This window comes from Canis lupus, chromosome X, assembly GCF_003254725.2.
Source record: "Canis lupus dingo isolate Sandy chromosome X, ASM325472v2, whole genome shotgun sequence".
In the NCBI taxonomy this organism is placed as follows: Eukaryota; Metazoa; Chordata; class Mammalia; order Carnivora; family Canidae; genus Canis; species Canis lupus.
Genome location: NC_064281.1, coordinates 1,466,361 through 1,490,078, shown reverse-complemented (window position 1 = coordinate 1,490,078; position 23,718 = coordinate 1,466,361). Strand labels below are relative to the sequence as shown.

The 23,718-nt window shown below is 48.3% G+C and overlaps 2 protein-coding genes across 9 annotated transcripts in view; one reads left to right on the top strand and one right to left on the bottom strand.

Moving 5' to 3' along the window:
* Positions 1-2,247, bottom strand: part of ARSH (arylsulfatase family member H) — a 30,358-nt gene extending 28,111 nt beyond the window's left edge. The window contains exon 1 of one of the 2 annotated variants that reach the window (XM_025435592.3): positions 1,900-2,247. The gene's annotated coding sequence lies outside the window, so the exon portion shown is untranslated. Of the gene's footprint in view, positions 1-1,536; positions 1,829-1,899 lie in introns of those variants that run through there. The other variant, XM_025435585.3, reaches the window with a different exon arrangement.
* ARSL (arylsulfatase L) lies at positions 1,284-23,340 on the top strand. Of its 7 annotated transcripts, XM_049107341.1 has the most exons (12): positions 2,423-2,501; positions 4,142-4,662; positions 5,767-5,811; positions 7,002-7,151; positions 8,016-8,137; positions 10,093-10,215; positions 12,007-12,430; positions 13,960-14,096; positions 16,283-16,417; positions 17,165-17,327; positions 19,634-19,755; positions 22,903-23,340. In XM_049107341.1, the coding sequence occupies exons 3-12, from the start codon at positions 5,789-5,791 to the stop codon at positions 23,259-23,261; spliced, it is 1,758 nt and encodes a 585-aa protein (XP_048963298.1). In that variant the 5' UTR covers positions 2,423-2,501; positions 4,142-4,662; positions 5,767-5,788; the 3' UTR covers positions 23,262-23,340. The 7 variants fall into 7 exon arrangements, with proteins under 7 accessions (XP_048963299.1, XP_025291401.1, XP_048963300.1 ...); XM_049107342.1 differs by lacking the exons at positions 2,423-2,501; positions 4,142-4,662 and adding an exon at positions 1,284-1,430; XM_025435616.3 differs by lacking the exons at positions 2,423-2,501; positions 4,142-4,662 and adding an exon at positions 1,827-1,965.
* The last annotated feature ends 378 nt before the right edge of the window (positions 23,341-23,718 follow it).

The following is a 23,718-nucleotide window of genomic DNA, read 5'->3' as shown; positions in this document are numbered from 1 at the left end:
GCAAAGAGAGAGTAGATGTACAAGGGGAGTTTCAGCATCTTAAAATCTTTTGCAAACTCTCAAGAGTAGCTTCCGTCTCACCGTCTAAATGTGTCTTATCAGCATTGCATCTTTAAGCCTCAACGCACACCTCTCCGGAAGGTGAGCATCATTAGCTGCACGTATAGGTGGATATAGCATCGCACTGACACAGCCTGGATGCAAGATTCAGTTACACACTCCTAGAAAAATAGGTGATCGAAGAAATGCTTAGAAGATAGATGATAGATAGATAGATAGATAGATAGATACATGGATGGATGGATGGATGGATGGATGGATGAAAGGGTGGATAGATATAGATGGCAGATAAGACAGGTGGATGAATGGATTGATGGATAGATACATGATTATTGGACGCATGCGTGATACATAGATGATGGATAAATCAGTGGATAGATGATGGATTGTTGATAGATAGATAGTAGATATTCTCGATAGTTGGATGGATCAATAGATGATAGATGATGGATGGATGGTTAGATGATGAATGGACAGATGGATGGATGGATAGATGATAGGTGATGGATGAATAGGTAGATGATGGATGGATAGATGATGGACAGATGGATAGATGATGGATGGATGGATAGATAGTAGATATTCTCGATAGTTGGATGGACCAATAGATGATAGATATGATGGATGGATAAGTAGATGATGGATGGATAGATGGATGGATGGACGAATAGATGATAGGTGGTTGGATAGATAGAAGAATGGCTTCTATCACAACACATTTTCTCATTTAATCACCCTTTATTGCGGTCCTATCATGTGTCTGAAATGGGGATATGTGTGCAACGACATGGAGACACGTGTGTTGAGGTGAGAAATACCACGAAAAAGGCAGGCATGTCATCGGCCAAGCACACAGCTTCAGCCAGAGCTCCATCATTTCTGGAGATAGAAGCAAGGAGCCAGCCTTGCAAGGAGGTCACACCTCAAGGATACTCTAATCCTGGAATCCTGGAAGCCGTCATCCTATTATGCAATCTCTGCAAACAGACCTGCTCCCCAGGGAGCCTGGTTTGCTTCTAAGGCCAATCTACCATCTCCCTGTGATGTCTGGGCTGCTGCTGGAGACTCCACCGCCACCCGCCGGGACGCACAAAAGCAAATACAGTAGAAGCTGGATGGGGAGGGGGTGTGGTGCGAATTAGAGCCCATCCTGGCAGGAAGTGATGCCAGCCACATAGACACAGCGTTACATGTCATCTTAGAGCCACAAATGACTCAAAACCAAAACGCACAATGATCCCATTTCAGGGCAGCAGAAAAACAGGTGTCTCAAGAGGTGCTACAGGTGGGGCACGTACAGTGAAAAGTCTCCAAGGGCTTGTTCCTGGGATTTCTCAGCTACGAAGAGGATCCAGAGGCTCCCGGTCGCTGTAAGTCTGGGCCCAGAGCCTCAGTGTACCCGTTAGTGCCTTACCCCCCAGCATCATTTACCGGCCTCACCACGAGCACCAGCTACTCCTACCGAAAGGCGCTCACCTCCTTTTTGCTATGATTTGTTCAATTCATGACGGATTCTTGAAGCCGCAAAGTCATAAGATGGTTATGGGCCACGCGTGAGCCTCACATCAGGCCTCCCCCGAGCTCACAGAGAGCAAAAATGCACGAGGGGGGCTACAAGTTCGGGCGTTTGCATGTGATTCCCCCTCGGGAAGTGTGCAGAGAGCTCTCATCCAGAGAAGCCTTTGAAAAGGATCACGTATGCCTGGAATCTGCATCCTGCCCCCCACCGGAGGAAGGAAGACAGGTGGCTGCCAGTGAATAGAAAACACACAAACAGGAATGGGCTTTGGGCGTGGAAGGAGCTCACGGGCACGGTGGAAGGGTTAGGGAGGTGCAAACCAGCCGGCGGTGATGATGCTCGGTGCTGTGAGCACAGCTGTCCTCGGCTCTTTTCCTCTTCTTTTGGTAATCTGGTCATTTCTGAGGCAGATGCGGGGGCTGGGGCAGGGGCAGGGGGAGGGGGAGCCACAAAATGCCAGGCCTGCTCAAGAGGCATTCGTCAAGGCCGGGGCTTCCCCTGTCTGGAAGGGAGCGCAGCAGGCGAGCTCCCCCGGGGGTTAACACAGTCCGGAGGGGGAATGAATGAGTCACTGTGCTCAGCCCGAGGGGCCGCCCCGCTGCGGTAAGGCTCCTGCGGAAGAACAGCGGGTCCCCGGTGCGACCCGGCCACGGTGCCCTGCAGGGCGGGGGCGGGACGGGGCGGGTGGGCGGGGGGGGGGGGGGGGGCGCCGCTCCCTGCGCAACCGAACTTGCTTCCCGCCAGCTCCTTGCCTGCGCTCTGAGGCCCGAGTCCGCTGCGCACATGCGTGCAGCGGCCCGCAGGCCCCGGACTCGCAGCCTCCGCTCCCCGCGGGGCCGGCGCCCACCCCCCACCCCCAGCGCCCCAGCGCCCCAGCGCCCAGCGCCCGCCCCCGCCTCGCTCCCGGAGCGCAGCCCCTCAGGTAAGACGCCCTCCCCGCGGGGCCCGAGCGCCGGGATGCTGCGCAGCTGTCCGGAGCAGCACCCACACCCGCCCTGCAGGGCACCCCCCCAGCCGCCCCAACCTGCAGGGTACCCTCCCACCGCCCCCCACCCTGCAGAGCACCCTTCCCCCGTCCCCCCCACCCCACCCCGCAGGGCACCCCCCAGACCTCCCCGCCCTGCAGGGCACCCTCCACCCCCACCGTCCCCATTACCCCCCCCCCCCCGACCTAGAAGGCACCCCCCCCCGCACTGCAGGGCACCCCCCCAGCCGCCCCAACCTGCAGGGTTACCTCACCACCGCCCCCCCACCCTGCAGAACACCCTTCCCCCATCCGCACCACCCCACCCTGCAGGGCACCCTTCCCCCATCCCTCCCACCCCACCCTGCAGGGCACCCTTCCCCCGCCCCCTCTTGCCCGCAGGGCGCCCTCCCCCCCCCGCCTCCCCCCAGGGCACCCCCCCAGCCGCCCCAACCTGCAGGGTACCCTCCCCACCGCCCCCCACCCTGCAGAGCACCCTTCCCCCGTCCCCACCACCCCACCCTGCAGGGCACCCTTCCCCCGCCCCCTCTTGCCCTACAGGGCGCCCTCCCCCCTGCCCCCCCCACCCTGCAGGGCACCCCCTAGCACTCCCCACGCTGGGGCACCGCCCCGCCCCCCGTCGCTCTGCAGGACACCCCCCCCAGCCGCCCCCAACCCGCAGGGCACCCTCACCCCGTCCCCCCACCCTGCACGGCCCCCCCACCCCGCCCCCCCACCCTGCACGGCACCCCCAACACTCCCCACCCTACAGGGTACCCTCCCCACCCCCCCCACCCTACAGGGTACCCTCCCCACCCCCCCCACCCTGCAGAGCACCCTTCCCGCGTCCCCCCACCCGACCCTGCAGGACACCCTCCCCCGCCGCCCCCCCCCCAGGGCACCCTCCCCCCTGCCCCCCCCCCACTGCAGGGCACCCTACCCCCGCCCCGCACGGGACTCTCCCCTAGCCCCCCTCCGCTCTGCAGGGCACCCTCCCTCCCCACCTCGCCCTGTAGGGCACCCTCCCCCGTCTTCCCCACCCTGCAGGGTACCCTACCCCTGTGCCCCCTCGCCCTGCAGGGCACCCTCCCCCGCCCCCCTGCCCTATGGGCACCCCCCACCCCCCCTGCAAGGCACCCGCTCCCCCCACCCTGCTAGGGACCCTCCCCCCGTCCCCCCCCTCCACCCTACAGGGCACCCTCCCCCTGTCCCCCCCTCCGCCCTATAGGGCACCCTCCCCCTGCACCCCCGGCCCCCCCAACTCCCCTGCAAGGCACCCGCTCACCCCGCCCTGCTGGGGACCCTCCCCCATCCCCCTCCTCCATCCCCCTCCTCCGCCCTACAGGGCCCCCTCCCCCCTACAGGGCACCCTCCCCCTGCCCCCCCCTCGCCCCGCCCCCCCATCCTCGGAGGCAGTCTCTGGCAATCCTCTAGAAGGGATTTTGCAGAAACATCAGTGGGAGATCTCAGTGGTTGCCCGGGGTTGGTGCAGGGAGGGATGAATAGGTGCAGCACAGGGGATTTTAGGGCAGTGAAACCACTCTGTAGGATGCTGCAATGGTGGATCCATGTCATTATACGTTTGTCCAAACCCACAGAATGGACACCACCAACAGTGAGCCCCGATGTAAACTGAACGTCTTGGATGATAGGAACAGCACATAGGTATAATCACAAGACACCATACATCCTCCAGAAGGGAAAACAACAACAAAAAAAGTCCATGGAGCTGGGTGGCTCACACCTCACTAAAATCCTTCCTGGAAATGAATAAAGCAAATCAACAGCCATGGTTTGGTGCTAGACTTTGCCCGGTGATGGAACCCGTCAGCCTTTATCGCATCTGAAAACTTCCCTACCACCCTACGTGCGGTGTCCACGTACAGCCCACAAATGAACTTATTCCATGGGGTCTTTCTCTACACATGCTTGGCCCTGTCCTCTCCGCGCATTACGGGCATCTGGTTGACCACAGGCTCATTACCCTGCCCTTCTGCTGAGGTGAAACAAGTGTGCAACGGTGTGAGAAATCACCTGAGATGGCCAAGGAGCTTGGGAAAAACCCCTACCACCTTGTGGCCAAGGACTGATGTTCACAGAACATGAAGGGCACGGAAAGGTCAGGCTGGATTGGAAGGACGAGGAGCCCATCTGGCCCTCCTCGGGGTGGGGGGTGGCACTCATAGGAGGGCTGGGTGCCCTCTGGGCTCAGAAGCCCCCCAACTATGGAAGCCAAGATCTCTTCAAATAACTCATGAGTAGGGCTTCAGGTCACTGCAAAGGCCATGCCAGGTCAAGGTCCCTGACCCACAGAACCCCAACTTGGCTTTCCCTTCATGTCTGAGCCAGGAGCTGGGGAATTCGACGAAGAATTCATATTTAATGGGGACAGAGTTTCACTCTGGATGGATGAGAAATTTCTGGACGTGGGTGGTGGCGATGGTTGTACAACTGTGTGAATATGCTCAAGGCCCCTGAGCTCCGTGCTTAACGATGGCTAAGACGGTACATTTCGTTCTATGCATGTATGACAATTTTTTTTAAAAGATGGATATTGGAGATTATTTCAAGTCAATAATCTTATCACTTAATTTTGCATTTTCTCTCTTTTCTACATTCGATATCAAAGTTCACAAATCTGTGGTTCACGGGGGCAAACGTCACCTGATTTGCAAATAATGTCGCAGCGGAAGCCAGCAACCCCAGTCACGTGTGTATTGTCCATGACAGCTGCCGTGTTACAGCCACAGAATGGACCATCGGGGCAGGAAAGCCCCAAATATTTTAAATTTTTTTTTTAATTTTTATTTACTTATGATAGAGAGAGAGAGAGAGAGAGGCAGAGACATAGGCAGAGGGAGAAGCAGGCTCCATGCACCGGGAGCCTGATGTGGGATTCGATCCCGGGTCTCCAGGATCGTGCCCTGGGCCAAAGGCAGGCGCCAAACCGCTGCACCACCCAGGGATCCCCCCCAAATATTTTAAATGCTTACCACCTGGCCCTCAATAGACACGCGTCCTATATTCTTTACGCAGCATTCAGCATCTTAAGTCTCTCCGATAAGGAAGATCATTCTTTTCATGAGTTTTCAGTCATTGTTTTAAGGTTTTATTGAGAGCATCAGAGAGAAAGTCGCCCTTTTGCTCCGTACTTACTATTTTACATATGGAATTGGTGCAAATCTGCTGCCTTTGTTATAATACACCTCTTTATTTCCTACAGGGAATAAAAGGCAGAAGACAATATGCTGCATCTGGAGCATTCCTGGTAAGACGGGATTACGGGTGATCGTTAATCTTCTGTTTCTGCTTCTACATTTCTGTACGTCCCTTTGCCAGGATGCGTCGACACAGTAGGCTTGCTCACCTAGCGCTGATTGTGCATCGGGGGGACTGGTCCTGGGACTCAGGATTCATATCAGTGACTCACACTCCCCCCATCCGGGAGCTTCTGAAGGAATCTTTTCATGTTTTCCATGGAGCCCATATGGCCAATCTTCTTCAGAGACTCAGATCCCATCTGTATTTCATGGCACTGGGGATTGGAACACTCTTGTCCTGCTCTGTGTGGACGTAGCCAAAGTGGCTCCACGGATGCCACAGTTATGGGAGTGATGAAGGTGAAACAGCCACCAGCCTTTGTGGCAATTCTTCCTTCTGATATGCCAGCACGAGGGAGTCTCTACCCTGGGCTGGAACCTCCATCACCCCAACAGACCCACTTCCCATCAGGTATCAGTGAGCGAAAAAGGTCGGTCACATTCGTGCTGGACTATACGGAGACTTTGAATGGACTCAGAATCACCAGGTGGAGGGCATCTGGGTGTCTCAGTGGTTTGAGCATATGCCTTTGGCTCAGGGCGTTACTCAGGGTCCTGGGATCGAGTCCCGCAGGGAGCCTGCTTCTCCCTCTCCTATATCTCTGCCTCTCTCTGTGTGTCTGTCATGAATAAATAAATAAAATCTTTAATAATTTTTTTTTAAAAAAGAATCACCAGATGGTATCGGTAAACCATTGCCCTGACTTTTCCCCTCTGCCTTACTCTGGTCAGTAGGTCCACTCCCACAAAGTGCCAAAGATAACCCAGTTCAGCACCGTTCACTTATTTAAGGAAAAATAAACAAGAGGCAAAGGGGAAGGAGCTATAGACGTTCCTTGGACCTGATCCATGCATAATAAGAAACCAAATTAGGGCTTTTTCTTAATCATGGGTATGATGATCTAACAACAGGGCTTCAAAAAAAAATTTACAGTGGAAATAAAACCATCAAGAGCATGAATTGTCTTCAGCTAAAAAAGAATTAAATGCCTAAGAATGGACTCAAACTCTTCTGCAGTGGGATGCTAATATCAAAGTCCCCTAAAATGGTGACACCCCTAAAAAAATCCCATTTACAGAAGTCACGTAAATGAAATGGGAAGCAGGGTGAGGCGTTCATCGGCACCTTGTCTTTCAGGAGCTGGCTGGCTGTGATGGTCGGTGTGCTTCTGGGTGCGAGGCCCTCGGCTTGCAGGGATTTATCCGGTTCGCGTCCAAACATCCTTCTTCTGATGGCGGACGATTTTGGCATCGGCGATATCGGCTGCTATGGCAACAACAGCATCAGGCAAGGATCCGAGAATCGCTCATCGGGCATCCCGACGAAGGCACCAGTGACAATGGATCTCGCTCTTCATACGTGCGATCCAGACTTCGACAGGGTTCTGTGCATGTTTCCTTGATCACCCTCTCACCCTTCCTTCTTCCCACCCCAGCACTAACCCCAGCTCGAATTCATCCTGCCTGTGACTCATCACTTCACTTTGAGACATGGTTTCCATCAGCACGGCCTGTGATAGACAGTGTTTGAAAAAACATTTGTGTTGCATCTGAGGCAAAGGCCCGAGCTTACTCATGCTCCGCTTCCACCCATCAGGCCAAGACCACTCGCTCATACATGACTTCAGCGCTTCCTGCTGAAAAGCTCTGCTTCAGACAGCCGAATCCATGTCACCACCACGACATGCTTATCTGTCAGTGCTGGTCCATCTCTCTGAGAATGAGCTCACTGCATCGCCTTAGTCACATTCCCATTACCCTCGAGGGCCCGGCTCAGGCCACAGCACGAAGCTACATCTGAATCCCACCCTCCCGTACCAACTACCATATGTTGGTGCCAGGAGGTCAAATTTCCCAATCAAAACTGTGAATCCCACGTGAAAGGGCCCTGCAGACTCTCAATTCTGAGTTTCCCCTAATGCCCATCTCAGTACGAGTTGCAAAAACTTAGCAAACAATATCAAATTGAGTTTCTGTTTCTTTGATGGTTTGGATGACATTTGAAGATCTTGCCTTTTGGTCATTCCCAAGAACACCTTGATGTGTTACATGATGATGGCCTGGTTTTCTATTGACTATGTAGGTGTGCCTGTGGAAAAGCCTGTTGAGTTTGTTTGTTAAGGAATAAAACTGTTCCTGTTTCCCTCTGCAGGACTCCAAATATTGACCGCCTCGCAGAGGACGGGGTGATGCTCACCCAGCACATCGCGGCTGCTTCAGTGTGCACCCCAAGCAGGGCTGCCTTCCTAACGGGCAGATACCCTCTGAGATCAGGTTTGTCCTCCCTCATGTCCAACCATGGTTCTGGAGAAGAAAAAGCTCCCGGTGGGATCCCTGGGTGGCGCAGCGGTTTGGCGCCTGCCTTTGGCCCAGGGCGCGATCCTGGAGGCCCAGGATCAAATCCCACGTCGGGCTCCCGGTGATGGAGCCTGCTTCTCCCTCTGCCTGTGTCTCTGCCTCTCTCTCTCTCTCTGTGACTATCATAAAAAAAAAAAAAAAAAAAAGCTGTTCCTGTATTAGAGGAATTAAAGGGTGGGGGAGATTATTAGAGGAATTAAAGGGTGGGGGAGATTATTCTCCCTGTGGGTAGACAATAATCTAATCCCTCCATGTTTTTACCATCAGATTAGGTCAGTGAGAGCCATAGAGCCCCACAGATAGTGAGGTCACACAGGCAGGGGGATTGAGCAGGGAGTAGACGAAAAGTTCAAAAAGTCTGTGTGATGTCCTTAGAGTGCTTCTGCTCTTTGACCCTAAAGATAAGAAACCTCCACATCAAGGGCTATCTCCTTTGGTTAAAGCCAACTGATTGCAATTGTTAACCATATCTTGAAAGACCTTCACAGAAACTCCTCAACTAGTGGACTTGTGTTTGAAAAACTAAACTAGAGACCAATTGGCTGTGGGACACATCAAACGGACTCTAGACCCTCACATGTGTGGGTCCCTGGCACCCTGTCATGCCCCAGGGAAGAAGGAGTCCCACCCAACGTAAGCAGAAACACGCCGGCTGTCTTTGTTATGGCCAAGAACCATGTATGTCTCACTAGTCTTCCCCTGAACCAGACGCATGCTCAAAGGTTTAGAAAAATCTCAGAAAGAATTCTCCAACTTCCTAAATAATGATTGATGAGGTAGATTCACTCTTGGAACCAGGTAGATCTCTAGCAAGACGGAGCTGCATTTATCAAAATGATCTAGGAGGCACAGAGCATCTTCCGAATCGGTGGTTTTCCACTGCATATTGCAGAACTTTAGAAAAATGCTTAATTTACCTTTTTTTAAACACTGGAGTAGATGCCCTGGATATATCAGAGTCCGTGTGATTTTTATCCGCGGCGTCCTACTTTGTTAGCACATACGAATTGTCTGCGGTATCCTGCAACCGTTCCAAATCTGCACTTCCACCCCCAAACCAACTAAAACCACAGTCTCTAGTGGGGAGCGGAAGCAGATGGATGGCTCAGTTGCCTAAGCATCCAACTCGTGGTTTTGGCTCAGGTCATGATTTCAGGGTCATGAGCCTCAGCCCCACATTAGGCTCCACATTCAGCCTGGAGTCTGCTTGAGATTCTCTTCCTCTCCCTGCTCACTCCCTCTGTCTCTTTCCCTAAAATAAATAAATAAATAAATACATAAATAAATAAATAAATAAATAAAATATTAAAATAAATAAAATAAAATATAAAATAAAACTTTATGGATTGACAACCAGGTTTCAGAATATTTTGGAGCTTCCCAAATGATTCCAAAGTACAGGTGAGTTTGAGAATCCCTGCATTATATAAAGACTTTGGTGAAATGATAAAACCATTTTTAAGTCTTTTTCCTTTTTTTACTTAAGTCTCTTTGTGTTTATAACCTTCACGTAAAAGGACACTAAGCCTTCTTGCTAAGTTTTCAACTAATTTTTCACCACAGGGGATCCCTGGGTGGTGCAGTGGTTTAGCGCCTGCCTTTGGCCCAGGGCACGATCCTGGAGACCCGGGATCGAATCCCACATCGGGTTCCCGGTGCATGGAGCCTGCTTCTCCCTCTGCCTATGTCTCTGCCTCTCTCTCTTTCTCTCTCTGTGTGACTATCATAAATAAATAAAAATTAAAAAAAAATTTTTCACCACATATTTTAAGTGAAAAATTAATAATAGTGATAAAATCTGTCAATTAATAATAATGATAGAATCTGTCAATGTGCGATGGTAACGTTTCTTTGAAAATGGTTCCCCAAAGGTATGGTTTCCAGTAATGGTTATCGTGTTCTTCAATGGACCGGAGTATCTGGAGGGCTTCCGACCAATGAGACAACTTTTGCAAAAATATTAAAAGACAGAGGATACGCCACTGGACTAATAGGTATGTACATTTTTAGTATTAAGCACCTTTCTTTTCTATGGAGAGTATATTCAACCAAAAAGGTTGGAAAGGCAGTGGTTTTGAGGCAGTGGGATTGTCCTCCAGACAGAAAGCTCCATGAATGCAGGGATGACCTCACTACAAAGAGTGCTTAGTGTTGGGGGCAGCCCGGGTGGCTCAGCGGTTTAGCGCCTGCCTTCGGCCCAGGGAGTGATCCTGGAGACCCGGGATTGAGTCCTGGTCGGGTTCCCTGCATGGAGCCTGCTTCTCCCTCTGCCTCTCTCTCTCTTTCTCTGTGTCTATCATGAATAAATAAATTAAATCTTTAAAAAAAAAAAAAAGAGTGCTTACTGCAAAGTAGTTGCTCAAGAAATATCAGCTTAATGAAACACCTGGCATTTCTTGGTATTTGTTGATGCACCTTGATTTTTTTAAAAAAAGGAAATTTTTTTCCTAAAGTCACCAAATTACCATCAACTTCCATAATGCTGTTTTCCCTAAATTCTGCACAAAAATGCGACTGCAAGGCTTAATTACTTCCCTCTCTGCTTCCATAAATAGCATACTTATGTTTCTAGATGTCAACAAACCATGTCATATATAGAATGAAGTACGATGAAGGATAATCGTTTCTTGATAGGGGCCCAAGCTGTCACTACCATTATCATGTTATAGTAATAATTTTTTATTAACAGTGCCATCTATTGATCATGAAGAGCAACACTAGCTGATACACTGAATATCAAATGCAATAGGCTTATTATCATTTTTCAAGAGAGAAATCTATTTTTGTGGAACGTTCCTTGGAAAATTGGAAAATTGCATGAGGCTTTCTGGATGAGAGATGCCATTTGGGGTGGTGGGAAGGCACATAGGTCTCTATCAACACTCTAGGAGTGACCATAGAGAAGCATGTGCCATTGATTGTACTTGAAACCTGTGCCATGTAGAACCTATGGCCTACCATGACTCTGACCACCATTACAGTGGTTTAACAAAGACAGGGAAAGAAAGATAATTCCAAAGTTGGGAAATCTTTTACACCCACTGATTATAGCAGATTGAGTTTTCTAGAGCAATCAGACCGCTCCGTGCCTTCCTTATTGCTCAGTCACAGACCTTTGCAAATTCAGGTACAGTAGACTGAATCATGGTCACCAAAGATATCGTGTCCTACTTTCTGGAAGCTAAAAAAAAAAAATATTAACTTATATGGAAAAGGGGTCTTTGCTAATGGGACTAATTCAAGGATCCTGAGATGTGGAGATTATCCTGGATTACCCAGGTGGACCTTATATGTGAGGGCAAGGGTCCTGTTAAGAGCGATGTAGAGGGATATTTGACACGGAGGAGGAGAAGTTCGTGTCGCCACAGAGGCAGAGATGGGAGGGATATGACCGCAAGTCAAGGAATGCATGAGTCCCCAGAAGCTAGAAGAGGCAGGAAGGATCCTTCCCAGGAACCTACAGGGGGAACATGGCCCTGTCACAGCTTGATTCTGGACTCGTGGCCTTAGAACTGGGTGAGCATGAATTGCTATTATTTTAAGCAACCGCGTTTTTGGAAATTTGTTTCAGCAGCTCAGGAAACCATGTATCGTGTAACGTCGCCACGCAGGGTCCTCATTCCCCTGTAACAGTGAAGCCAGGTTGTGATGGAACTCTACCCGTGCACCTCAACTTCCCTGCCCTATTCCTGAACCCAGCAGAGCACCTGGAATGCAGCAAGCACACAATACCTACCAGCCAGCGATCAACTAGTTGTCATGCGGGTGTACTTTTTGCCTTTCAGGAAAATGGCATCTGGGCCTCAACTGTGAATCTTCCAATGATCACTGCCACCACCCACTCAACCATGGATTCGACCATTTCTACGGAATGCCCTTTTCCATGATGGGAGATTGCATCCACTGGGAGCTGTCAGAGAAGCGTGCTGGCATGGAGCACAAACTCAATGTCTGCTTCCAAATCATGGCCTTCGCTGCCCTCACGCTCACTGCTGGGAAACTCACCCACCTGACGTCAGGCTCGTGGACTCCGGTCGTCTGGTCAACCATAGCTGCCACCTTGCTCTTCGTGACCTCATATTCTATAGGTGTCCTGATTGTTCACGCAGACTGCTTTCTGATGAGAAACCACACCATCACTGAGCAGCCCATGCACTTTCAAAGGACGACATCTCTTATTCTCAAAGAGGTCTCCTCCTTTGTCCAAAGGTGAGCATCAAAGAGTCAGCTCCATCCTAGCGCTCTGGTCCATGCTCAAAATGCATTTGAAAAAATCTTTTGAGTTCCTTTCTGTAATGGAGATATGAATGGGGAAATCGCCCTGGCCCAGAAAGATATTTTTGGTAAATTGGGCCAGAGATGTTGTTCAGTTGAGTCCAGCTTGATCGCGCCCATTGAAACAAGTGACAGGTCAGTTGAAACTTGCTGCTGGCCCCTCCTACTTGGAGCCAGTCCTCTTATGTAAGCACTGACTGATCACCTCAGGCCATATTTAACTAACAAAACAAACTGAATCACTGAAGATTTACAACAAATTCTAAATATTTTTAAAGCTCTATCATCAGAACTGTTGCTAACTTGACCCTAAATGTAAATTTGAATAACAAAGGGACTCAGTATGTCAGAGCCAAGAGGGGCCTGGTAAAAAGCTACACCAGGGTCAGTTCCATGCTCCCCAAGTGTGTCCCAGTAAAGTGGGGGACACCGTGGAAACCCAATTCACCTGGTGGTGATGAGGTTGCGATCATGTTCCAGAACGTTCTTCTCATGGAATTGCCTAACATGGGTCAGAAATGATGCTGATAATTACAGTTGACCCTTGAGCAACATGGGGTCCCTGGGGTATCAACAGCTGACACCATGTGTTGTTGAAAATCACATATACCTTTGACTCCCCCAAAACTTAACTGTTAATAGCCTATTGTTGACTGGAAGTCTTACTGAGAACATAAGTAGTCGGTCAACCCATAGGTTGTATGAGTTCTTACAATAAAGTGAGCTAGAGAAAAGAAAATGTTATTAAGGAAATCATAAGGAAAATACATTTATAGTACTGTACTGTATTTATATCTTTAAAAAAAACCCATATATAAGTGGATCTGCAACACAATGAACCTGTGTTGTTCAAGGGTCAACCGTAGCTTGCAAACGGCAGCAGGTGAGCCTGAGGTGCTCCAAGTAAGTCTAAGACGTTCGCTTTTGTTTCTGTACTTTAACGACACACAGTGGGTCATAGAGATCAGATGGAGAGAGGGACAGGTGAGGCATCGCCTCGGTGGGGGGACGGTCAAACGGAAATCAATAACCTAATAATCATCATTTTAAAAGTGTGTTTTTCAACAATCATGTCAGAGCCTAAACTTTGTTGCTTGAGAGCAATTAAACAGAAAACCATATACGCAATGTCATTTTGTTCTACACGCTAATGTTCGGCACGGGAACATATCCCGAAATAATTGAATGGAATAATTGTCAGATCAGACAGTTGCCTGGCCTTCTTCTGTCTTATCTTCGCTTGCCAGAAGTATGTAGGGTTATAAGTTGATAAATTCAGGGAAAGAATGCACAATATCAGTGCAAATTTTGCAACAGGCTTTATAGAAGGGTCAAGTCATCCCATTAAAGAGTAGCAGATACACTCGTTTGGACGTGATCATCTCCGTCTGTATTTTGCATCCCCGGGACCCGAATCTCTGCTTTATGTAAAAGTGGCTCCAGTCGCTGTTATTTATTTTCAGAAACAAGCACAGACCTTTCCTCCTCTTTGTCTCCTTTCTACACGTGCACACCCCTCTGATCACTACCGAGAAGTTCCGCGGGAAGAGCGCGCACGGGCTGTACGGGGATAACACGGAAGAGATGGACTGGATGGTGGGTAAGTGCCTTTTCCCCGGTGAAAACGGAACTGGTGCTCCTCCCGGAACAGCAGGAGGAAAGGACATGCGGGATGAGATGACATTAATCCAGGAGACAGCTGGGAGAGGCAGTGTGAGTAGTGCCATCTCCTCAAACGTGAAGGGTGTACGCGATTATAGCCTTTTCCTCACTGTGTTTGCTTTGTTTCTGCTCATCACTGTCTTAGGTGGGGTGATTTTCGATTGTCTCCCAGGAGAACATAGATTAAAATCCCCATGGGTAGGATGGTCTTGCTCTGTTTTCCTCCTGCATCCCCTGGGCTTGGAATCGTATCTGGCACGACAGACAGCACACATTTCTTCAATGGTACATGGATATGGACACAGCCATTTTTCTGAGTCTCACCCAAGGACTTGGGTGCCCCTGAGTTGATGTAGTGGCAGACAGAGAGGGCCAGGAGCTACAGCAGCATGGGAATCAGAGATTTCAGGAGAAAACATACTTTTAAAAATCTGTTGAAAACGTCACCTTGGAGGAAAATGCATTATTTGAGTGAATTGTTGGGGGAAATGCTGGACGTTGGGAGACACGTAGGCAAAGAGCAATGTCACATCACATCCCTAGTGGGGCTTCAGGACAAACTCACTCAGTACTGCACTATGGTCCTGGTGTGGAAGAGATTAAGAATCGCTGGAAAATACAGGCTGTTTTACGTGATACCAAATATTAAGCGTTTAAAACACAATTCACCATGACGCAAGTTGAGGGAAACACTTTTTCTGTGAATATAGGTGAGGATGTAGGTAATAGAACACGTACTGGATGATAAAGTCTGAAATTCTCCAGTACAGAGTTAAAAAAACAAAACAAAACAAAACAAAAAAAACCTTAAGTCCCTCAAGATAAGGAACTCTGAAGCCGTATTTCAAGAATCTTCTCTATGGCTTCTGTGCCTCTGTGTTCCAGTTTCAAACTCAAGCCACAGTATGATCATTTTTTAAATGAAAACCGTTGTCCTGGTGCAGGTAGGTGAAGGAGAAGGGATTTTTAGGACAGAGAATCTATTTTGTCTGATACTATAATGCTGGATGCATAGCATTATGCATTGGTCAAAACCCTTAAAATGTACAACACCAAGAGTGAACTACCACAGAAACTAGACTTTGGTTAATAGTAATGTGTCACTATTGGCTCACTGATGACACGAAGACTCGGCTTACCCGTAAAACCCAAAGCTGTTCTAAAAAGATTATAATAAATAAATAAATAAATAAATAAATAAATAAATAAATAAAATATTATTAATTTAAGGAGGGGGATTTAGTAGAACCGCAAATTCACAAATCTGTGTCCAGAACAAAGCACCTGAAAACAAAGAAATGGTTGAACCGTGGATGAGACCAAGAAAGAGCAAAAATAATGACACGGTTAATTTAAAGTTAAGTGAATGGACAATTAATTGTCTTAATTGCGCTCAGTCGAACCAATAAAATGCAGGATCATCAGACCGTATCAAAAAGCAAGACCGGAACCCCAAAGACATGCTGTTTAGATCTAACGGCACAGATTAGGTCACAGGAAAAGCTATCCAAAAACAGGATCTATTTGAGACCATACTCAACTTTCATGGTGTCCGGTCCTCATGATAGGGGGCAGATTAAAAGCCTGGTCCATTGTTAGAAATAAAATAATATGATTCTTCTCGTCCAGTTAAAAAAAAAAATCTCATGGACATGGCAAATTGCATCAACCATAAGCTTTCCCTTTGAGGTGACTATAAGACACCTGGAGCCAGAGGTGTAAACTATTCTTCATCAATGGACACATGTCGCCAATGCCATTGTCAGCCTTCTTCCTAGAGCCCCTCCATCTCCTTCTTTTTTTTTTCTCCCCCTTTCCTTTTTTTTAAATTGAAGTATGATTGACTCTATAATCTTCTACCTCCTTTTTAAGACTTTGCTATGTTGTCCTATGTAGTGTATGCCCTACAGCTTGCCTTAAACTTTTTGGAAACAGGATGGGGTGTATCTAAGGGCATATATGAATCTTGGGTCAGCATGATTCTACTGCTGCTCACCCCCATTAGATGTTAACGCTAAAGCCTCCTTCTCACGGAAAGATCCAGAATGCTGAAGCACACGCTGAATACTTTGGTTTCAGACCCTCTTCCATTTTGACCGGCTCAAATGCATGTATCCTCTGCAGGGCAGATCCTTGATACTTTGGATATGGAAGGGTTGACCAACAGCACGCTTGTTTATTTTACGTCGGATCACGGGGGATCTTTAGAGGCCCAACTCGGAAAGGAGCAATATGGCGGCTGGAATGGAATCTACAAAGGTAGAGAGATGACCAGATCCTTGTGTATGGTCTTTATCCCCATCCTACAGTTCCCAACCCTTCCCATGGAATGGGGCCACCCACCTCAAGAGAATCACCAGCGACTTTGCTTTGCAATTCAGGGTGGAAATGACAATTTGTCATGGTCAAATCAGTTGTGTGTGTGTGTGTGTGTGTGTGTTTTTCCTTTTGCACAATGCCGTGGGTTTTGGTATATTCACGGAATTGTGCAACCGTCCCCACCGCTGAATTGCAGAACATGGTCACCTACTCAAAAAGAGACTCAGTACCCATTTGCAATCATTCCCCGGTTCCTCCTTCGCCCAGCCCCGGGCAAGCACCAACTTATTTCAGTCTCGGTGTGTTTCCCCATCGTAACCATGTCATGTAAATGGAGCCATGCAGTATATGCGGTCCTTGGCTACCGGCTTCCTTCACCGTTTTCCAGGTTCATCCACATTTTTACAAGTGTCACTGCTTCATTCCTTTTCATGGTTGAATAACCTTCCGTTGTATGGATGCACCACATTTTGATTATCCCTCCATCAAGTGATGGACTCAGGAATTAGGCAATGCATCCAAGCAGAGTGGGTACCACGGCAGCCACATCATATTCAAACTGGAATCCTATCAACTACAGACACATCATCCTTGGATGTACCCTCCCCCCCGCCCAAAGATCGTAAAACACGCTGCCAAAAAAAACATGGGACAATCACATTCTTTTCTGTTCATGTTTACACACAGGTGGCAAAGGGATGGGGGGCTGGGAAGGTGGAATCCGCGTCCCAGGGATCTTCCGGTGGCCTGGGGTGCTGCAGGCCGGCCGCGTCATCCACGAGCCCACCAGCCTGATGGATGTTTTCCCCACCGTGGTCCAGCTGGGGGGCGGTGAGGTGCCCCAGGACAGGTACAGTCAGCCCAGGGAACCCTAGCAACTCAATTTTGCACAGAAACATGTCTGTGAAATGTCATTGTCCTTCTTGTATTGCATGACACATCCATGAAATGAGTATCTGGGACAACACTCTAGGCTCCCTGTTATTAGCGACAGGGGTCAGCTGTCTGCTTCATTTTATACGTACGAATCCACTTCTCCTCTCCCGATTCTTAAGTGGAGGCATTTTATTATGGCGGTCATTGAAAAAGGTAACAGTTCATCACAGGAAGCTCCTTTTCACGTAGTGTGGTAGAGATTTTGCATAGATTCCAATTTTCCTTTGTCTTAAAAATTACAGAAAATTTAGGGTGGGGGAGTAGAAAATAAAATTATGTCATAATTGATAATTATGTATACAATCATATAATTATTACGCAATCACATGATAAACGATCCTCATACAATTACAAATTTACGATATATATCATGTATCTAGATCTACATCTAGATCTATCTAGATATGCAGATTTAGATATATCTTTTAGATAGATTTTCCATAGTTTATATGTATTTATGTAAATATATATAGAGATTTAGAGGTCCTTGTGCCTCTAAATAAATATTTAATAATTAATATTTAATTAATAAATAAAGAATTTAATGCCTTCGTGGTATTTTCTTTCAACCATCCCCTTATAGTTGGACACTAGCCTTGCCGTAAAAAAACAAACAACAACAACAAAAATAACCACTATCTTGTCATGTTACTGCCTGTCATAATTACTTCCTTAGTAAGAATCCTTTAGAACGTAAATTCCTGAGTCAAAGGATATGGCCATTTATAGGTAAATCTCTTGATATGTTTTGTCAAATCGTTCCTTGGGGATCACCACCAGCCATAAGGGAGATGTCTATTTTAAAACATAATAGAACTAAAATAAATATAAATTCCTGTATAGGTTCCTCATATGTGTGTATACAAACATACATATATGTGTGTATTGTAATTTTCACTGTTTTATCACTAGAGAGGTTGACTGTTTCACCTTAACATTCTGTTTTTTCTTGCACTGAATATCATATGTTTTTTTAATATTTTTCCCCTAATTGGATGCTAATTTTTATTTTAATTTATTTTAAAGATTTTATTTATTTATTCATGAGAGACACAGAGAGAGAGAGAGACAGAGACACAGGCAGAGGGAGAAGCAGGCTCCATGCAGTGAGCCCGACTCGGGACTCGATTCTGGGTCTCCAGGATCACACCCTGGGCTGAAGGCAGGCGCTAAACCGCTGGGCCACCCAGGGCTGCCCGGATGCTTATTTTTAAATTAAGTTATAATGTATCATTTGCTTTAAAAATACAAATTTACGTGACATGTATATTGCAAATGTGTTGTTGCACTAGAAGGTAAAATAAATACAGCCATATAGTGTGTGCATATATATGTGCTTGTGCGTATATGAATACATATATTTGAAGGTGTAATTATATATATGTATACACATGTATGCACGCACATCCATGTTCTTGATAGATTCTTTTATTTCATTTTTCATGATAAATTAGAGTTACTTAGTAACTCTAAGTAAAGTCGACTTGGGGTTCTGAATTCTCTACCTTGATAAAGAACATGGGTCAAATTACAGAGAAAGATCCCTTTTTAGATTAGAGTTTTTAGATTAGATTTTTAAGATTAGATGAGATTTTTTAGATCTAAAGATCCCTTTAGATTTTAGACTTTTACATCTGTAAAAATCTATCCTCAGTATCGATGATTTACTTTTGATCCTGAAAACTGACCAGGTCACTGGGACAGAAAATGCTCAGGGCCATCCCTGCAAATCACAAGTGGTGGATTTGGGCTTTCTCCTAAGAAGGGTGGAGAAAAGTGCAAGTGGGATCCCAAGAAACCTCCACCCATCCTGAATGGGACTGGAGCTGGATCTTGGAAACTGAAGAAGACGAGGAAGTTGGAAAGGGGGGGGAAGACAAGGCAGGCAGGCGTTGGGGAGGGGCTTCGGAGGCAGACAAGGAAATGGTACCCGGTGTTGATGAAGAACGCACCATATCCCTTAATGGCTTAGAGCCCAATAGAGTGTAAGACCAAAAAGGCATTTCACCGAATCCTCAGCTTTTTCTTGCATTCATAATAAGGTTGGGCAGGTGACAACAAGCCGAGCATGTCGGATCCTCGGGGCTCTTTTAGCCAAAGCTGAGGTCTGTAGACGAGTCATGGGAGTGGTTGTTTCAATGCTTCCCCAAGCTCGCTAAGGCTCGCGCGTGCCTTGTGTGCGCACTTGCAGCATCCGTGAGTCTCCGTGCTCCTGTCTAGGGTGACTGATGGCCGGGACCTGCTGCCCTTGCTGCTGGGGACAGCGCAACACTCTGACCACGAGTTCCTGCTGCACTACTGCGAGAATTTCCTGCACGCAGCCCGCTGGCGCCAACGGGACGGTGAGTGCTCTGGGTGACTGAGTCGCATCTTGGCCTCTGCTCCCGTGGCTCTGCTTCACACCAGCCCTTTTCTCTGTTTCTTGGCACTGATCTTTCCTGACATCAGCAACATCCTTGCTAACGCAAGCCGCCAATCACCTTAGCACCCCATTACCGGCGCTTATGGGATTTTCATATGGCTTTCCTGCGAACGAGTGCTCCAGTCGGCCTCTCCCGCTTCGAAGCCTCTGCCCTTAACAACGCTGGTTTCCACCCGTCTCAACCGCCTCAACTCAATGACTCCATTACCTCCTTGTTGTAATAATCATAACTTTGTGATATAAGCAGCAACGTCCGTGCGGAATAATCTTTGTACTTAGAAATTCCCTGGGCTGTTTTGGCCCAACTGGGCTTTTAAAATAACTGCAAAATCATTTTTTTTTAAATTTACAGCTAGATTATTTAAAATCCTATGGAAATATGAATTAATTGGCTTTGCATCCCATGTGTAAACTCTACTCAGGGAGAAGACTGGTTATCTTCATATCAGATTTTCCCAACTGAAACATGTTATGTCCCTCCACTTATTCTTCTTATTTCAAAAGTATTCATTTCATCAAGCACAGTTTCTCCTGTCCCAAGTAATCTCATTGTATTTCATTTGCCTCCACGTTTATATGGATCTGTTCTCCATCTTCAGCTAACTGGCATATCCAGAGGTTTTCTGTTTTTAGGCGTCATTTTTCTTTCGAAAATCCAGTTCTTACATCTGCTCAAAAACTGTTATTTTTAAATTTTATACGCAGCTGATTTCCACCGCTACCTTTGCCTTCTGATAACAGAGTTTCACCTAATTGAGTGACTTTTCTTCATTTCTAGTTCCCTATTATTTTGCCACGTGCTGATATTTTCTCCTCTCTTTTGGATTTGCCCTACGATTGATTGGATGTGTGACTTTGTGATTGCGTAGGTTTTATGATTCTTTTCTTCCTCTGGTGTTTGGGAAGAGCCGTATTCTCCTTGTGATTTATCTCTTACCTTTCCATTCCTCAAAACCATCCTCTTAGAAGCCTCCAGCGGTGTGAATCAAGAGCGAAGGCATACCTCTTGGGATTTCCCTTATTTAAGAGACATCTTTTTTTTCTTTTTCTTTGAATGTCCCTCCTTTTCATCCATTCTTTTCAATATCATTGTAATCTGGTATGACTTTCATTGCTACATTTTTGGTTCTTCAAAATCACTTATTACACATCTCCTTCCCTTTTTGAGGGTTTTCTAAAAACCGTCATTCCATTGTACAGCCCAGTCTACAACCATGCATGCCTAGCAGCACAGATAACCAGGTCCAGTGTTCAAATCTGTTCTTTTACACTGTGGCTACCCCATCACTGACCTGTCATCTCTGTTATTGGGCGAATATTTCTATATTTTTTTAACGGTAAGTAGAGTGTATTCCCACGGCCCAAGCCTCTTCAATGGTACCCCTAAGTGGCCTCCAGAGGTCTCCTGTTCATCCTACATGCATGATCCACTTAACCCCCTGCTGAAAATCATCCCAAGACCACCCATTGCACACACATCAGGATAAATTCGTCCTTGTACTATGAGCGAGGCCCTCCCCATCTCAGAACACTCATAGGGCGACTGGATCTCCATGTGACTGGCTCATTCTTGATGGTCAAATGCAAAATTACCTTCCCAGCAAGGCTTTCTTGACCCAAACGAGTCCCCCTACACCCATGCACCCCACACACTCACACCTACCTCCACCATCACCTCCTGCCACCTGGACCAGTTGCATTTTTTCCCCAGGCATTTTGCACTTCACCGTTTCCTTATTGTGTATGTTTACCACTATCTGGTCTGAGACTTTATCTCTCTTCTCTTTGTTCTTAACACATTTGCTGGATTATGGAAGTAGTGAGTGACCTTTATTGAGCAGGTGACAGAAGGTATTCCATTTCACCCCGGAGACAATGGTAGATGACAAAGGCTATGCCCATGACTCAGGTGAGCAAACTGGGAGTTGCTAGGTCACCCTAAGTGCTCAGAGGTGGACAGAGGACAGAGACGTTAATCACAGGGTGCAGGTCTGTAAACACCAAAGCACAGGGGCACCAGCCCCAGGAAGCAGGACTTGGGCAGGGCGTAAGAAGGAGGGGGCATGCCCTCCTGCTTGCACACACTTGCTAGGGAGGGGCCTAGGGCCGTGCTTCCTGGCCTCCTTCTCCTGATCCCAGGAGCAGCTGTGACCCATATCTGTCCCTGCTTCCTGGTCTTTCTGCCCCTGGAGGAGGCAGGGCCACTAGAGTCCTCTCTACCCTCCAGTGACACACATGGCTTCCCCAGACTCACTGGTGCCATTTTAAGCCTCTGAGCATCCTGCCTGGGACAACCTATGACAGGAGGAGCTCACTCCTTTGCCAACAGCTTTCCCGAGTTGTGATTCCGTCTTAGCTCGGGACAGACTGGTGGCTTCCAGACAACAGACATCTGCTGGGTGGTAGATGGCCACCTTCTTGCTATGTCCCCACATGGTGGAGAGACACAAGGGAAGCAAAACTCTGTCCTGACTCTTGTCAGAGCTCATCCCATTCCTGAGGGCTCTGTCCTCCTGACCTGTTAACTTCCCAACGACCACCTCCTGGTTCCATCCTGTTGGGGGTCAGGGCTGCGATATATGAATTTTGGAGGCACGCAAATTCGGTGTGTAACATTCACATACTGTAAGAGTCAGTCTTTTAAAATGTACAGCTTGGGAGCATTTAGCACATTCAACATGTTGTGCAGACATCATCTGTGCCTAGTTCCAGAACATCCCATTCCTCCAGAGACCCGGTCCCCTTTAGCTCTCACTCCCCATTCTCCCACCCAGGCACTGGTATCCACCCTTTTACTTTCTGGGTCTATGGATTTGCCTGTTGTGGATGCCTCATACAACTGGGATCGCACACTCTGTGGCCTCGTGTGTCTGGCTTCTCTCACCGTTTTTGAGGTTTATGTCAGAGCTCCATTTATCTTTATGGCAGAATGCCATCCCCTTGCGGGGCTGGGCCACATTGGCTTATCTGCTTATCCATTCCTTGCTTCAAGGACACATGGGCCTGTCTCCAGCAACACATTCTATGTCTCCACGTGAGCCCCCTGACATCCTTGTCCTTCCCTCAGGAGGAAGACTGTGGAAGGTGCACTACATGACCCCACTGTTCCACCCAGAGGGAGCCGGTGCCTGCTACGGGAGAGGGGTCTGTCCCTGCTCTGGGGACCAGGTAGCCCATCACGACCCGCCTTTGCTCTTCGACCTGTCCAGAGACCCTTCTGAAGCCCACGCCCTCACTCCGGACACGGAGCCCTCATTCTATCACGTGATGGACACAGTGGCTCGGGCCGTGGAGGAGCATCGCCGGACCCTCATCCCAGTTCCGCTGCAGCTGGATACGCTGGGCAACATCTGGAGGCCCTGGCTGCAGCCGTGCTGTGGCCAGTTCCCCCTCTGCTGGTGTGACCGGGAAGGCGACCCACGATAACTGCCCGGCGGGACAGCCGGGTCACCCCCAACCCCTGCCCTTCGTTGCCGGTGGAAATTAAACACCCCTGTGAAGTTAAGTCGTGCATTTCCATGAGTGGAACAGTTGTGCCCTTCAAAACGCAGAGGTATAAGGAAGAGGCAGGGGCGTGCGCTCATCGCGGCAACACGAGCCAGGAGGGGTCGTTCAGGCCCGGCAACAAGGGAGTGGGGAGCAAAGCCCGTCCTGCTATGGGCATTTCCACCAGCGGACCCCAGCCCCATCCGTTTGGTGGGACCCCACCAAGAGTGCGCAGTCCCAGTGGAAGCTATTCCTGTGTCATACGGAGTAGGGGTTCGCGTGCGCAGAGACGTCCTTGGCTGTGGGGCCTGGGGGAAGATCCCCATCCTGTTGGAGGCCCGTCCTGGGCGCGTCCAGTGCGACGAGCCGGGTCCTCATGCAGTGACCTCCCAGACAG

Coding starts and splice junctions, on each gene's coding strand:
- ARSL (XM_049107342.1), top strand. CDS start 5,789: ATGCTGCATCTGGAGCATTCCTG. Junction 14,097..16,282: donor AGAGATGGACTGGATGGTGG/GTAAGTGCCTTT, acceptor TATCCTCTGCAG/GGCAGATCCTTGATACTTTG. Junction 17,328..19,633: donor GGTGAGGTGCCCCAGGACAG/GTACAGTCAGCC, acceptor GCTCCTGTCTAG/GGTGACTGATGGCCGGGACC.